Consider the following 14,942-nt stretch of genomic DNA (forward strand, 5'->3'; position numbering starts at 1 on the left):
CCTTGGCCACTCCTCAGCTTTCTTTGCAGGTTCTTTCTCTTCACCCCAAACTACCATGTTTGGAGAGTACCTGAGCTCATTCCTTGGTCCTCTTATCTTTTTTATCTGCATTTAACTCGCACACACACACTTTCTCTCTCTCCCTCTGTGGGTGGTCTCAGTCAATCCTTTAATTACCACTTGTAAGCTAATGCCTTTCAAATTTACATCTCTAGCCTAGACCCTGTTCCAAGTACTCCTCTCATTTTCAGCTTCTTACTTGATCTCCACTTTGATGTTTACTAAGCATCTCAGTCTTAAAATATCTAAATCAAAACCCTTGATATCTCCTACAGATCTGTTCCATCCCCAGCCATCAATGGCTGTACATGGCACACCTTTCACCCAGTTGCTCAAATCAAAATCTAAGTAGTTATCCTTAATTTCTCCCCTTCCTACATTCCTCGCATCCAATACATTGGCAATTCCAGTTTGTTGTATTTCAAAAATATAACTAGAATCTTTCCACTTCTTTATACTTAAGCTGCATCTTTATCCAAGGCCCTATCCTTCTCACGTTGGCCATTGGAATACCCTCCTAACTAAACTGCCTGCTTCCATTGCTTTCATTTCCATTCATTCTCCATAGAGGGGCCAGCTGATCTTTTTAAAAGTTGAACTGATAAGGTCATCCCATGCTTAGATCCTCCAATGGTCTACTTCTTCTCTTAAAATAAAATCTGTGCAATGCACCATGGTCACCCTACAATATTTGCTAAATTCTCTGGCCTAATCATTTCATACCACTTTGGAGTTCTTTTGTTCCTGGAAATGCTAAGCTTTTTTCTGCCTCAGACCTTATTGTTCTTCTTTTCCCTAGAATACACTCTTCTTGCTATTTTTATGTGTGGCTCCATTTTACCTTTTGTATCCCAGCTCTAATATCACTTCCTCAAAAAATGTTTTCTTAACCACTCTATTTGCACCAGCTCTCCCGACTCACCTTTACCCATTCGTTAGTCTGTGACTTATCACCCTGTTTATTTCCCTCATAGAACCACCTGAAATTATTTTTCTATGTGTATTGTCTGTCTCCTCCCACCAGAATGTAAATTTTTCATGAATAGGGCCTTATCATCTTGCTCATGACTATATCTCTAAAACCTCACATACAGAAGGTACCCAGTATACATTTTTTAAATGACTGCATTTATCTGATCTAGTGCTAAATCGTTTTCAGCTTTTCTTTATTGTTGTTAATGCTAACATGACCATCCATCTAGATTAATCTTTTTTATATATTTCCTTATGGTAAATTCCTGAAGTTGAATTTTATATTTAATAGTATATATATATAAAATATAAATATAAATATAAAATATTTTATACACTGTTTTTTGACTACTTTCATTTCTTTATCCACCTGTTCCACATACAGCTATCTTAATTATGTCAATGTAACTTTTCAAATGAAAATTTTAAAAATTACGAAAGAAGATATAAATAACAAATGTTTTAAAATACTAATTTCTACTAGTAATGTAAGAAAGACATATTCTAGACTAGGGAAACCTAAATTTTTATATTCAGTGTATTTTATTTCTTCTTATGGAGGTTTATTTTTAGTTATTTTATAGGCTAAAGCACAAATTCTCTCAATCAAATATTATGGTAGATTTCTTTTGTTGTTGTTGTTGATAACAAAGGGAAAAAACTGTACTTGAGTCTCACTAATGTTTCCAATAATCTTTTTTCAGGTTGACCCTATATTATATTGGAATTGGAGTTGCTGCCTTGGTTTTTGGCTACATGCAGATTTCCTTTTGGGTTATGACTGCAGCACGACAGACCAAAAGAATTCGAAAACAGTTTTTCCATTCAATTTTGGCACAGGACATGAGCTGGTTTGATGGTTGTGACATTGGTGAACTTAACACTCGTATGACTGAGTAAGAGGATGGATTTGTAGTATATCAACTTTGTTTCCATATATGATATATCAATGACTTAAATGCATTTATTTATTTGTTTCAGTGACATCAACAAAATCAATGATGGTATTGGAGACAAGATTGCTCTGTTGTTTCAAAACATGTCTACTTTTTCTATTGGCCTGGCGATTGGTTTGGTCAAGGGCTGGAAACTCACCCTGGTGACTCTCTCCACATCACCTCTTATAATTGCTTCAGCAGCCATGTTTTCTAGGGTAGGCAAGATGGCTAATGCAGTGTTGACTGGAAGCAAGAATATGAACTAGGTTTTTTATCAAGTTTGTCAAAAAAGTCATTTCTATTCACTTCCTATGTCTAAAAATAGGGATGTTATGCATCACAAATACTTTTGATTTTGTTCACTATTAATCACCCTTTTGTCTTCAAGTTATTTGGCTACAATGAGGTTAGTTACTAACATTAAAGAGGTTACTAACATTAAAAAACATTCCTCTTCGGGAACCTGGGTGGCTCAATTGGTTGAGTGTCTGACTCTTGGTCTCAGCTCAGGTCTTGATCTCAGGGTCGTGAGTTGAAGCCCCACATTGGACTATGCATGGGGTGTGGAGCCTACTTACAAAACAAAACAAAACAAAACAAAACGAAACAAAACAAAAGCATTCCTCTTCATTTGGTAGCCTAGTGCAACTTCAAATGATAGCATGGATAAAGAATTACGCCATTATACATTGGATTTTGGAAGAGCCTTATGTGTTCTAAATTTCCAGATAAATGTGTGCAATTCATTTCATTAAAACAGAATAAGAAACTGCTAAAACTGTAAACATTTTTTTATGTCAGCCATTTCAAGTTCATATTTTTATAAGACTTGAATTACATTGAAAATGTCTGCTTAATGTCTACTTTTATGTACTATATAAATCTGATACAATTTTTAAAATAAATTATGCATTTTCATGTTAAATTATATTTCTAGTGCTGGTGTGAGCATAGCACAAGATATTAATCCATGTATAGCCTGTATTTGAAAGCAATGCTCTTTGTGAAGTCCAAAAGCAACAAATATGTCCCTAATATCCTTCTCTAAATGAAGCCTGACAATTCGACCAATGTATATATCCATCTCCTAGATTGGAGGCACCGTGTATTCTTAGGGATAGATGGGGTTTTTAATTTTGCAAAGCCAATTGTTCTTTATGGAAATCAAAGTCATAAAATTCAGAGTTTATTTGGTAGCAATATACAGATCCAATCAAACAAGAATTTTCAGCAATAAAAATATTCTATAGTTGAATGATTTCTTGATAGACTTCAGTGTTTAGACAAGAAATCTTTATTTAGTATGGCTTTTAGGATTGACCTTGTAACCCTTGTCAAAATCTTCATCCCCAGCATATTTGAAATTAGGACCCACTCAGTAGGAAGATTACCCACTATGTGTTACTAAGATCAGAGCCTAAACTTAAAATTGCTCAGGGAAGCAACGTGGACAAGAAGTTTCAAAGGAACAACAGTGGGAAATACAGTTCTGCTACTGTTTGAACTGGTTGTAAGGAAGAAGCAAATAAGGTCAAAGTTATTCAAATGACTAAAGAAGCCAGGCTGGGTGGTTTCCAGCTTCCTTTGGTTCAATTTAATTTGGCAAACATTTATTAAACACTCACTATGTACAGTGGTTATTGCTAGGTGCTGCTTCCTCTCCAATGACATAGGAATAATTATCTTTAAGTGAATTCAGAAAATAAGTATTATTCAGTTTATGCTACCTTCTGACTTTAACAACTGTCCAAGCATGTCTTACGTAAAATCATCTCCAATTATTTGGAATGTGTTTTGAAAATGGATAGATTTGTTATGTGAGTAGGCAATAGTTTAAGACTCACAGCTCAGTGGACAATTTTCCTCCTATTCCATTTCATTGAACCATTGTGCTAATTACTAAATGAAATCTGTTACTAATTAAAGGAGTAGTAAGTGGAATGTATAATAGAGTAAAAGCCACATTCTGATTTTAAAATTTTGAAAAATTTTAAAACCTGCCTAATAATGATAAGAATGATATTCTCCTTCCTCTCTGTCTCTGAAATCTCACCTCTTAAGTGCTGGAGATATAGCACTTACTAGGTAGGCTGTGTTATGCAATAATAGTTTCAGGGGTCACACTCCAGACATATGCAGGATTATCTTCCTCTGCCTGGTACTGTGACCCATAGCCTCTGGAAGACTTGCTTTTTACATGATAATAAATCAAGTCAAATCAGGCTCACCAGTTTCCATAGTACACCTGAAAAGGACTATGTCCCTAAAACCCATCTCCAAATCGTCTTTCCCAATTGTGTTAGCATAAGTACCCATATTCTAAATTTTTTAAAATACAGAGAGAAAACAGGGAAGCTCTGCTTGTAGAAGACAGAGTAAAGATTTAGATTGAAGATTATGTCACACTATGTTCTTTCACTGCTGTGAGACTTTAAAAAGTCACTTAATATCTCTGGCCATTGCTTTCCCCGTTTGCAAACTGAGAAAATTAGATTAAATGATACTAAGTACCTTTTCAATAATAAAATTCTGCTATTCTAGATTCCACCTGAATTAAGTTCTCTGCACATTGTTACTGCCTCAGGGTCATCTTTTGGTTAACTGTGGTCATGGTTTGTTACAGATAATGATCTCATTGTCCAGTAAGGAATTAAATGCCTATTCCAAAGCTGGGGCTGTGGCAGAAGAAGTCTTGTCATCCATCCGAACAGTTGTAGCCTTTGGAGCCCAGGAAAAAGAAATTCAAAGGTCTGTTCCTTTAATTATGATAATATTTTCTTAGTTTTATTTTCCCCAAAGTCTATTACATTGTGTCTTGTCTTTTTAAGGTATACACAGAATCTAAAAGATGCAAAGGATGTTGGCATATGAAAGGCTATAGCTTCAAAACTCTCTCTTGGTGCAGTGTACTTCTTTATGAATGGAACCTATGGACTTGCTTTTTGGTATGGCACCTCCTTGATTCTTAGTGGAGAACCTGGTTATACCATCGGAACTGTTCTTGCTGTAAGTCTTATTTAAGAACAAAGGTAACTTGCCTATATAATCTCTTCTTATCTAGAGTTTAGACAAAATCTGTCTTTGAATAATTATGAATATTCAAAGATGAATGTTTTTAACAAACAAATACTTGTTTCCTTCAAATTATCTGGGTATATCTTTAAATTATATCTATGAACTGGCAGGATTTAGTCATCCAGCATATCTTTAAAAGCATCGTACTTTTAGAAGAATCATAACTGAATTCTCCCCTGGGATATAGAGTTTTCTTAATCCAGCAATCAAAAAGGCCATTCTCTAGTGAGACTTTCTCCTTCCAAGCTTGCTGAGGTAAGACAAGACTCTACATTCACCTTGCTGAATGGGTTCCTCTGGTAATATTCTGTAGATAAAACTCTCCTGACCTTCCTCTGTCCTTTCAGCATATACTAATGTTAAAAACAGAATTATCATCTACAGCTCTCTCCAACATCACAATTTAGATTTTTTTTAACTCTTAGGGTTATGCATTGAATTTGAGTTTATTCGGTCATCCTCCCAAATTTCAACAATAAACAATTCAGTTCAGGATTAAAGACCGTTTGTCTTGCTGAACTGAATTGGTCTGGTCTATATACTTCAGTTCTCATTTGGCCTTCCCATTTTATGGAGATTTATGTCAACTAAAGTCATCTTTTAGATTTGAGACTTTCATAATTAAGACTTTTATATAAATGAAATTTGAGCATGAGGAATTTGGGGCACATCCTTACTCCTCAATTTATATGTGACTTTGGGCCAATGACTCACTAAGCCTTAGCTTCCTCGTTTGTAAAAATAAGGAAAAAGCAGCTGGCTTATGGGATACTTTATTTATTTGACTTTTTGCAGAGATATATGTGTCTGAAACTGAAAGATGTCCAGTAATATAAGAATTCAGAAGTTTGGACAGAAATAGTACAATGTCTCTATGTAAGTGAAATCTATCCCATCCTTCTCTGTAAAGTTTAAGGAATTGACTGACCAGCAGGGAGGGAGGGCAGCTTATCTCCTCACTCAACCAGTGAGCCTTCCTCAGTAAACAGATTTTCGTGCTCAAGCTTCCCAGCAGGTGATAATGAGACTGTGAGACAATCAAAAGTTGTTCCACATTAAGAAAAAGCCATGTAAAATTGGATTAACTTGTGTTTCCTTTATGTTTGGCAGCAGCTTCCATTCTTTCCTACCTAATTTCTCTAATATATCTCTCTGAGTGCCAACCAAATATACACTTTATTCTATTGTGTCTCTTATATATTTGAGGAAGATTAAATATTATTTTCTTGTTCCTATAGGTTTTTTTTAGTGTAATCCATAGTAGCTACTGCATTGGAACAGCAGCCCCTAGCTTTGAAACCTTCACTATAGCCAGGGGAGCCGCCTTTAATATTTTCCAGGTTATTGACAAGGTAAGACTTCACATTGCTTTGAAAGATAAATACAATTACTGCAAGAAAGAAACCAAAAAAATACATACATTCATTTCATTAAAACAAAAGATGGGCAAAATCCACGTTGGATAATTAGATATGCAAAGAGATTGTTTTAACTCTTCTACAAGGGCGTTGTGTTTTATTGAAACCTTTATGTCTAACCCAATGTAGTTTGGAAGCAGAAAAGAAAGCATTGTAAAAGTAAACCATCTTTAAATTGTTTTTAGGATGTAAAATATCAACTTACTCCCTTGAAGATTTGTAACATTCTCTTTGTTTTTCTAAGAAACCTGCTATAGATAATTTTTCAACAACAGGATATAAACCAGAATGCATAGAAGGAACTGTGGAATTTAAAAATGTTTCTTTCAGTTATCCATCAAGACCATCTATCAAGGTAGGTTAATTTAATTACAGAATTGTACAGTACTCTGATATTGTCTTTTATTGGCTAAGATCTCTTCTTAAGAGAGTATTTAGGATTATTTTGACCAAGATTTTGCTGCTCTTCTTTGAAAAGAGAGAGGAGAAAGTAAGAGAAAGGTAGGGAGGGAGGGAAAGAAGGAGGGAAGGAAGGAAAGATAGATCAGTAATGGACAAATAACTCTGGAAGAGCTAGTTACATTTCACAGCCTCTTTTTTGCATTCAACTTACTAAAACATTTTCAACTCCCTGAAATTCCTTCACTGCATTTGGGAGCACACCAAAATGTCTTGGATTGATGGCATCACCTATTGGTGGTCCCCAAATATTATCCCACTTAACAAAGGTAACTCATTTTAACCTCAGAGTTTCTAACCTGAGGAATTATGCATGTGTTGTGCCTTTTCCTTCTCCTTTTCCTAAGAGCTTTACTGGACCAGCATTTGTGTCTCAGGTACTTTCTTTCCCACTTTTAGATACATGCAGACAATCACACGTGTGCACAGGCGCACATGCAGCCCAGTTTATTACCCTCCATTGTTCAGTCTTTGACAAGTTCTTGTGAAAACGTTTGTCTCTTCTGTCCTCCTCTTTTCATGTTATTAGTATATTTATCCAAAAAAAGTAGTTACAGTTAAAAATTGCAAAGAGTGATTACTAATAAAACACTTATTTTATACAAAAAGGACAATATTATTTTAAATGAAATTGATAAAAATTACTCTTGCCATCAACCTTTAATGCCTATAAAAGTGCCCAAATGTCCCTGCATAATTTGCATTCAGAAAAGATCTACCTACTCCTACTTCTTTATTTTTCTCTATGTCTTTGAAATTCTCTTTTCAAAGCTCTTTTTTGAAATCTTTGTTACTTAATCACCATTATTGACATAGTGTTGCCTTCTACCATTTTTCTTAACAGAAACACACATTTGCAACTACATTTGGGTTGGCTCTTAGAGATTTAAGTACAAATTGTGCCATTATATTGCATGGTAAAGTGTTCTCTGGGTTTCAAACTATTTTTAAGTGAACATTTGAAATATATCCCTTTTTATTAAGCTAAAGAGTGAATAATTTCAAACAAAGAAATTCGTTACCACTTTAAATAAATAAAACACATATTCTTCCAACAAAAGTACAGAAACCAACTCCAGGGTAAAAGTGGAGATGACAGAGGAGGTACTCCCACCAGGAGTCCTGAATTTCTCACCTCCTTCAAAGAATTCTTCTCTGCTTGACCCTTTGCAAGTTTTATGTTTAAGTTATTTAAAGGGTCTGTTTATTTACAAACAGGGAGATCAAAGTGAGAGCCCAAAGAGAGATTCCCATGTTTTTAAGCTGAGTACATAATAAATGCAAGCAAAGATAGATGAGAGTTTCTCAACGAGATTGCTGTTGTCATTTTGGTAGGGCTTCTGCCATTCTGTCATTATTTGTCAGGCTTCTCTCACACTGCAAGTCCCTAGGACACTAAAAGCTGGTAGCAACCTCCAGGCATTGAGAAATATTTTAAAGTGCTACCCTGAGTTTCAATGTCCCCATGAGATCCAGCACTAGAAAAGGAGGGTTTCTAATAGTGGAATTCATTCATGGGAGCACCTAAGGAGTCTTGCCAGTTGTCTTACTTTTCAACAGGAAAACCTTGGATTGCAAGTAACTTGTTCTATGAGTATTCCGCAAGACAAGCAAACCTTTGTAATAAATTTTAACTTGGTAAATGAGCAGTGTCTTGCAATACGAATAGTATGTGAGGCCAAATGTCACATGATCACAATGGAGCCAATGGTTTCCTCTCTCTCTCTCTCTCTCTCTCTCTCTCTCTTTCTCTTGCGGGATGCGGGATTGTGGGTGATCGTCTCCCATGCTTGGATGCTGAGTGTCAGGCTGTAGTGTTTGGCAGAAATCAGTGATTTTTCAGAACATTGGAAGGTACTCACAACTGGCACTAGTGTATTTTTTTGTCACCTCAAAGCCCCTATGGATAGCCCTTTGCTTTTCCATACAAGAGTAAGCTTGGGAATGCTTTGCTTCATTCTAGGTCAGGCTGCCTGCAGATACAGACCCTTTCCTCTGCTGCCTTATTGCCAGTTACATTAAATACAGTATGACAAGAGTTTATTAATACTTTACTGTAGTCGACATCCGTGTAAGTGTAACAGTGACCCCCATGCAGAAAAAGATTCCATTGAGTCAATAGATAGCAGTGATTCCATTAGTGATAGTGAAGGTCGTCCTGCACAATAAGCCTCCTCTCTCTCATCTCCCCCACACCAGCCAGGTAAGTGCAGCTTAATTTGTTTATTTTTCTTTCTATTTTGTATTTACTTTGTTATTTTATATTATATTACAGTATTGTAATCATTTTCATATAAATATCTTTGGGGTGTGGAACGAATCATCTGAGTTTCCAGTATTTCTTATGGGGAAATTAGCTTTGATAAACAAGTACTTTGGATTACAAGCATGTTTCTGAAATGAATTATGCTCACAAGCCAAGGTTTTACTGTATTTTTCAATAATGTTAAATATATATTTTTTAAGAAAGAACTTCCTTAAATATCTCATGAAGATATCTGGCAAGATTTCATTCAATTGTTGCAAATTAAAAGAAAAAAACTTTTACTAACTTAGTAGTCATGAAATTGATATAAAGTATTTCAGCCGAAAATGTGAACAGTTTGCTATGGCTAGTTAATATTTTTTGTGTACTTTTAATCTAGATCTCCTCTTTATAGAGAGAGATGGTAAGACATTTTTAAATATTATTTTCCAAAATTATGTAGATTTTTATTATACATGTACATGAAACAAAACAAGGTCTAAATTTGTTTTTAAGTGTCACAGAATTCTTTTTCTGTTTATAATTCCACATTAAATTTCTGAAAATATGTGGATCATATTCTCACTTATCCTAGTTATATAGAATTTTTCCCCCTACATCCCAATAGATCCTAAAAGGTCTGAATCTCAAAATTAAGTCTGGAGAGACAGTAGCCTTGGTTGGCCCCAACGGCAGTGGGAAGAGTACTGCAGTCCAGCTTCTTCAGAGGTTATATGATCCTGACAACGGCTTTGTAAGTGTACCTAGCAAAATCGTGCATGGCCCACATGATGAAATTAGGAAATACCACCTACTATAGGGAACTTACAGCTATCTCAACTTTGATTTAACAGTGGACCTGAGAGAAGCCATATCATTTTCTTTCCTGCATATTCATTCATCCACCAAATATTTATTGAGCATCTATTGCTAGGCACTGTTCTGGGTACTAGGGAACATAGATGAGCAAAGCATAAAAACCTCTACCCTCATCGAATTTACATTGTAATAAGTAGAGAACCACAAATAAGTAAATTATATAGTATTTTAGAAGGTGATGAAAGCTGTGGAGGAAAATGACATAATTTGTAGTACCCAGAATTTACAAGTTTTTCCATTTCTCAAAACATCCCAGCAGAATATCTGCAGAAAATATGCTCTCTCATTTTTTTCTGTCATCCATAATGTTGCACTTGACTTTGTTACCCTTGTAAATATCATAGAGAACAAGACTATGATAGTCACAGAAGCATAAATCTTAATGCTTCTATTCAAATTTTCAACTGTTATTTTTAAAAGAAAATCTATTCTCCTAGAGCCTGGTTCATTTAAATTTGACTTCCTAATTTTTCATTTGGAGTATACTAGATTCATGTATCCATGTTAATATTAAATAAATAAATTATGGTTAAGCATTCCATATATAAAGCAGTTGCATAGAATACTCATGCCCAGAGAGAATTCCAGAGTTGGTGATAAAGAGAAGCTCTGGGAGTTATAATTATCAAACCTCGGCTTCTGTCATTGGAATATGTGGGGTAATGGGTAATGGCACTATTTATGGAGAAGACAGTATTCTTTTACTATTATTTGTATGAAAGAATAGAAGACACTTTTGACTTTTGCAGCAGAGTGAGGTGTTGAAGAAAGGGTATTTCCTAGAAAAAAATGCAAAGTTCACATCAGTCTTAAGTTAACAAAACTGAAGTTTGTTACATGTGTCTACATGACAACATTTGTGGCTCCTATAGCCAGGGATCTATGTAGCACCTAATTTGTGGATCTTAAAATAAGGATATTCAAGTGGTTTGGCAATATTTTAAGCCAGTGTTTTTTTTTTGAGGTTTTATTGGTTCACATCTACCAGAAAAGGCTGTTGACAGTACACATGCTATAAATATTTTATCAAAAGAAGCCAATCGTTGATTCCTGAAATAGCCTGCTTCTCAGCTTAAACTTTGAACTAAAGAACAAGACTCTAAACCCAGTGCAGTGTAAGGTATCACCACATGATTTATTCCTTTGGATTGGCAGATCACAGTAGATGGGAATGACATCAGAACTTTAAATGTTCAGTATTATCGAGAACATATTGGAGTGGTCAGCCAAGAGCCTGTTTTGTTTGGGACCACCATTAATAATAATATTAAATATGGACGAGATGGTGTGACCGATGAAGAGATTGAGAAAGCAGCAAAGGAAGCAAATGCTTATGATTTTATAATGGAGTTCCCCAATGTAAGTACACTATGTAACCTGTGTCCTTGTTTAGAGCTAAAGCAGTTCAATGTTCCAAAATAAGGTAACAAAACAATAACTTCTACAGAGTAGGAGGAGTGTGAATAACTGCTGAATTGTCCTAGATGAAACATCTATGAATGAGAAAGCATGGCAGCAACCAAAAGAAGAAATGCATCATTGAAGGTCAGTTTTTTAAAGCCATATTTAGTTCTTACTGGCTCTCACTGCAAATGGAAAAGAAAAATAAATGAAGGATATATTAAAATATAACAAAGAAATATGAAACAAATTCATCAGTCCAAGCTGAGAATTGATGTCTGCCAAATGTTGATTTGCAAGGCCATCTTGTGGCTAAGAGTGGGACTGTCACAGACAATGGTAAGGCAAAAGGAAAACTATGACCATTTTTAGAAGCACATAGATCCAATATTGGACAAGAAATGTATTATCATACTTGGAAAGAGATATAGTAAACTAAGATTCTTGATATTAGGACATATCAGATCCTAAAAGGTATTTAAAATTGATAGCTATAAAGCCATTTATTTACATTTCCCAAAGTATTCATTCCTCAGTATCACGTGAAACTATTGTGGGGAGCACCCTGTAAAATATGAAAGGATGAGATTTGAAATTAAAGTACAGAATAAAATTCTACTATATCAAAAAGCAACAATAACAAAAAACTTTATTTTAGTGTATATGTTTTATAAACCATACTCCATGGGTCATAATAATTTTTGCTCTTTCTTTTTCTTTTAATAAAAACTTTTGTTATATCAGTAATTACCTTTTATCTCCATTATTTATGGTCATAATTGGAATAGCAAACTCATTAATGGCTTAAGGTCATCCTTTGCCTTGTAGTTTGCGAAAACAAACTTCTTTGACCTTTCTTTTGGCACTTTGAATGACTTCCCTTCGTCAAACACCAAAGATCTTTAGTTTCCCACTTGGAATTAGGAATTTTCTGGGACATCTTAAATCACACTCTGTAAGTTACTACTTGCCTTACTAAAAGTCCAGTATTTATACAGAGATGCCCCTTGCTATATAATTAATAACAAATCTTAAAAACATAATCCAAAGAACAAATTAAAGATACTGGCTCATGATGGAAACTAAATTTCACAGCCATGGTTGAGCAGAGAAATAATAGTAAGCACAGGAATAAATAAAAGTTCCAGACATCCCCAGTGGAAAAATTGGGGAAATATGTGTTTAAATAAATGCCATTATTTCTATGATATACACATATTTTAAAATTAATATATTAGGATTAACTGATACTTGCTAGCGTTTTCCCATCAACAACCAGAAAAGCATAGGATGTATGTTTCCAAGCATTGGACAAGAGGTAGCACAAAATTGTGATTCCAGAGAGAAAGGAAACTCATAAGGAAACTCCATGAATTTGCAGCAATTCTGCAGAGGAACACACCTCTGACCCCCATCTCTGTGAACTAGAATCTAGACAGAACATGGCACTTCACTAAACTGAAAGACAGAGATAGAGTTTCAGGACAGCGTAAGCAACTGGAGAGGCAATGAGAGACCTGTGGAGTGAGGTGTGGGGATAGAAGTCCCTGTGAGCACCACTTGGAAATCCTTGTCTGAAGATAAGACTTCCCAAGGCTTACTAGAGAGCAGCTGCTACAAAGCTGAGAGTAGAATAAAGATACTGGAAGTCTGTTGAAACCACAGCCCAGCCAGAATGGAGAGATTACATTAACATTTTTAATACCCCAGACATATAGCTGAGCCACCAAAAAAACCACACCTTAAAAGTAAAGCCATACCTTAGAGTAGGCTGACTCTAGACCTACCCTAACAAAATCAAGCCATGACAAGATCCCCAGAGGAGACAGAACTTACAGGTTGGGTGCTGCCAAATTTTGAGACTTTCAACAGATTCCCCTAACAAAGTGTAAAACCAGAATTACACAAGTTCAAGATGATCAGGCAATATTTGAATTGCTTCCTAAAACAAAAATTAACTTTCTTTTCAGAAGAAAACAGAATTCAGAGTTTCTGCAACGTAACATTCACAGAATTCAGTGTACATTCTGCAATAATTAGATATACAAAGAAATAGGAAACTATGATCCATAAGCCAGAAATTATAATCTAAATGCTTAAGCACTTAAGAAAATCTTCAAAATGCATGAAGCAAAAACTGCTGCTCCTGAAAGGAGAACCAGACAAACACACAATTTTAGTTGAAGCCTTCAGTACTTGATAGAACAAGTAGGCAGAAAATCAGTACAGCTACTGATGACCTGAACAATACTACTGACCATCTAGATCTCACTGACACTTATGGAACACTGCCCAATAGCAGCAGAATATATTCTACTCAAGTACACATGGAATGTTCACAGAAGTAAACAATATTCTGGGCCATTAAAAAAACAACTTTGCAATTTCAAAGAAAACATACAATAAATATATGTTCTCAAACCATAATAGAATTAAAGTATAGAAATCACTACGAGAAATATATCTGGAAAATCCACAAATGTTTGAAAATTAAATAACTCACTTCTAAATAATCTCTGGCTGAAAGAGGAAGTTTCAAGGAAAATTAGTGACTTTTTTAACTAAATAAAAATGAAACTGCTATGTATCAGTATTTGCGGAATACAGTTAAAGAACTGCTTTAAGAGAAACTTATGGCACTAAATTCTTCTTTTAGAAAAGAAAAAAGACCTAAAATCTATCAACTAACTTTCCAACTTGAGAAACTAGGGTAAGAAGAGCAAGTTGAACCCGAAGCAAGCAGAAGAAGGGAAATAATCGAGATTAGAACAAAAATTAGTGAAAGAAAAAAAGAAAAATATTAGAAATAATCATTAAAATCAAAAGCTGTTTTCCTTGAAAAGATTAATAAAATCAATACATGGTAGCAAGGCTGATGAAGAATCTGAAAGCAGAAGAGAAATTACCGATGTGAAGAATGAAAGATAGTACATCACTATTAATCTTAAAGACATTAAAATGTTGTAGGAATACTATGAACAAGGCTATGCCTTTATATAAATTTGACAACTTAGCTGTGGGTCAGTTCATTGAAAGACACAAACTACCAAAAGTCACTCAAAAAGAAGTAATATTAGGAGCACCTGGGTGGCTTAATCAGTTAAGCATCCAGTTTCAGCTCAGGTCATGATCTCACTGCTCGCGAGTTGAAACCCCATATGGGACTCTGTGCTGACAACTCAGAGCCTGGAGCCTGCTTTGAGTTCTCTGTCTCCCTCTCTCTGCCCCTCCCCCCCCATCTCTCTCTCTCTCTCTCTCTCTCTCTCTCTCTCTCTCTCTCTCAAAAATAAACATTAAAAATTTTTTAAAAAAGAAATAATCTTAGTAAGACCTATAACTATAAAAAAAGTCAACTAGATCTCTAAATCATAACAACAAAATTAAAAGCGTCATCTACAGATCACCTGGGTGGCTTAGTTAGTTGAGTATCCACTCCTCATTTCGGCTCAGGTCATGATCCCAGGGTCATGGTATCAAACCCCATGTCAGGCTCTG

General features: G+C 35.1%; 1 protein-coding gene across 1 annotated transcript in view; it reads left to right on the top strand.

Annotated features, from left to right (window-relative positions):
- The window catches only part of ABCB5 (ATP binding cassette subfamily B member 5), a 134,975-nt gene that overhangs the window by 37,001 nt on the left and 83,032 nt on the right, over window positions 1–14,942 (top strand). The window contains 8 exon segments of the mRNA XM_007089072.2: window positions 1,737–1,928; window positions 2,014–2,185; window positions 4,594–4,718; window positions 4,799–4,976; window positions 6,284–6,397; window positions 6,708–6,818; window positions 9,796–9,921; window positions 11,202–11,405. Coding sequence (XP_007089134.2) covers window positions 1,737–1,928; window positions 2,014–2,185; window positions 4,594–4,718; window positions 4,799–4,976; window positions 6,284–6,397; window positions 6,708–6,818; window positions 9,796–9,921; window positions 11,202–11,405 — 1,222 coding nt within the window.

The sequence above is a fragment of the Panthera tigris genome, chromosome A2 (genome assembly GCF_018350195.1).
Source record: "Panthera tigris isolate Pti1 chromosome A2, P.tigris_Pti1_mat1.1, whole genome shotgun sequence".
In the NCBI taxonomy this organism is placed as follows: domain Eukaryota; kingdom Metazoa; phylum Chordata; class Mammalia; order Carnivora; family Felidae; genus Panthera; species Panthera tigris.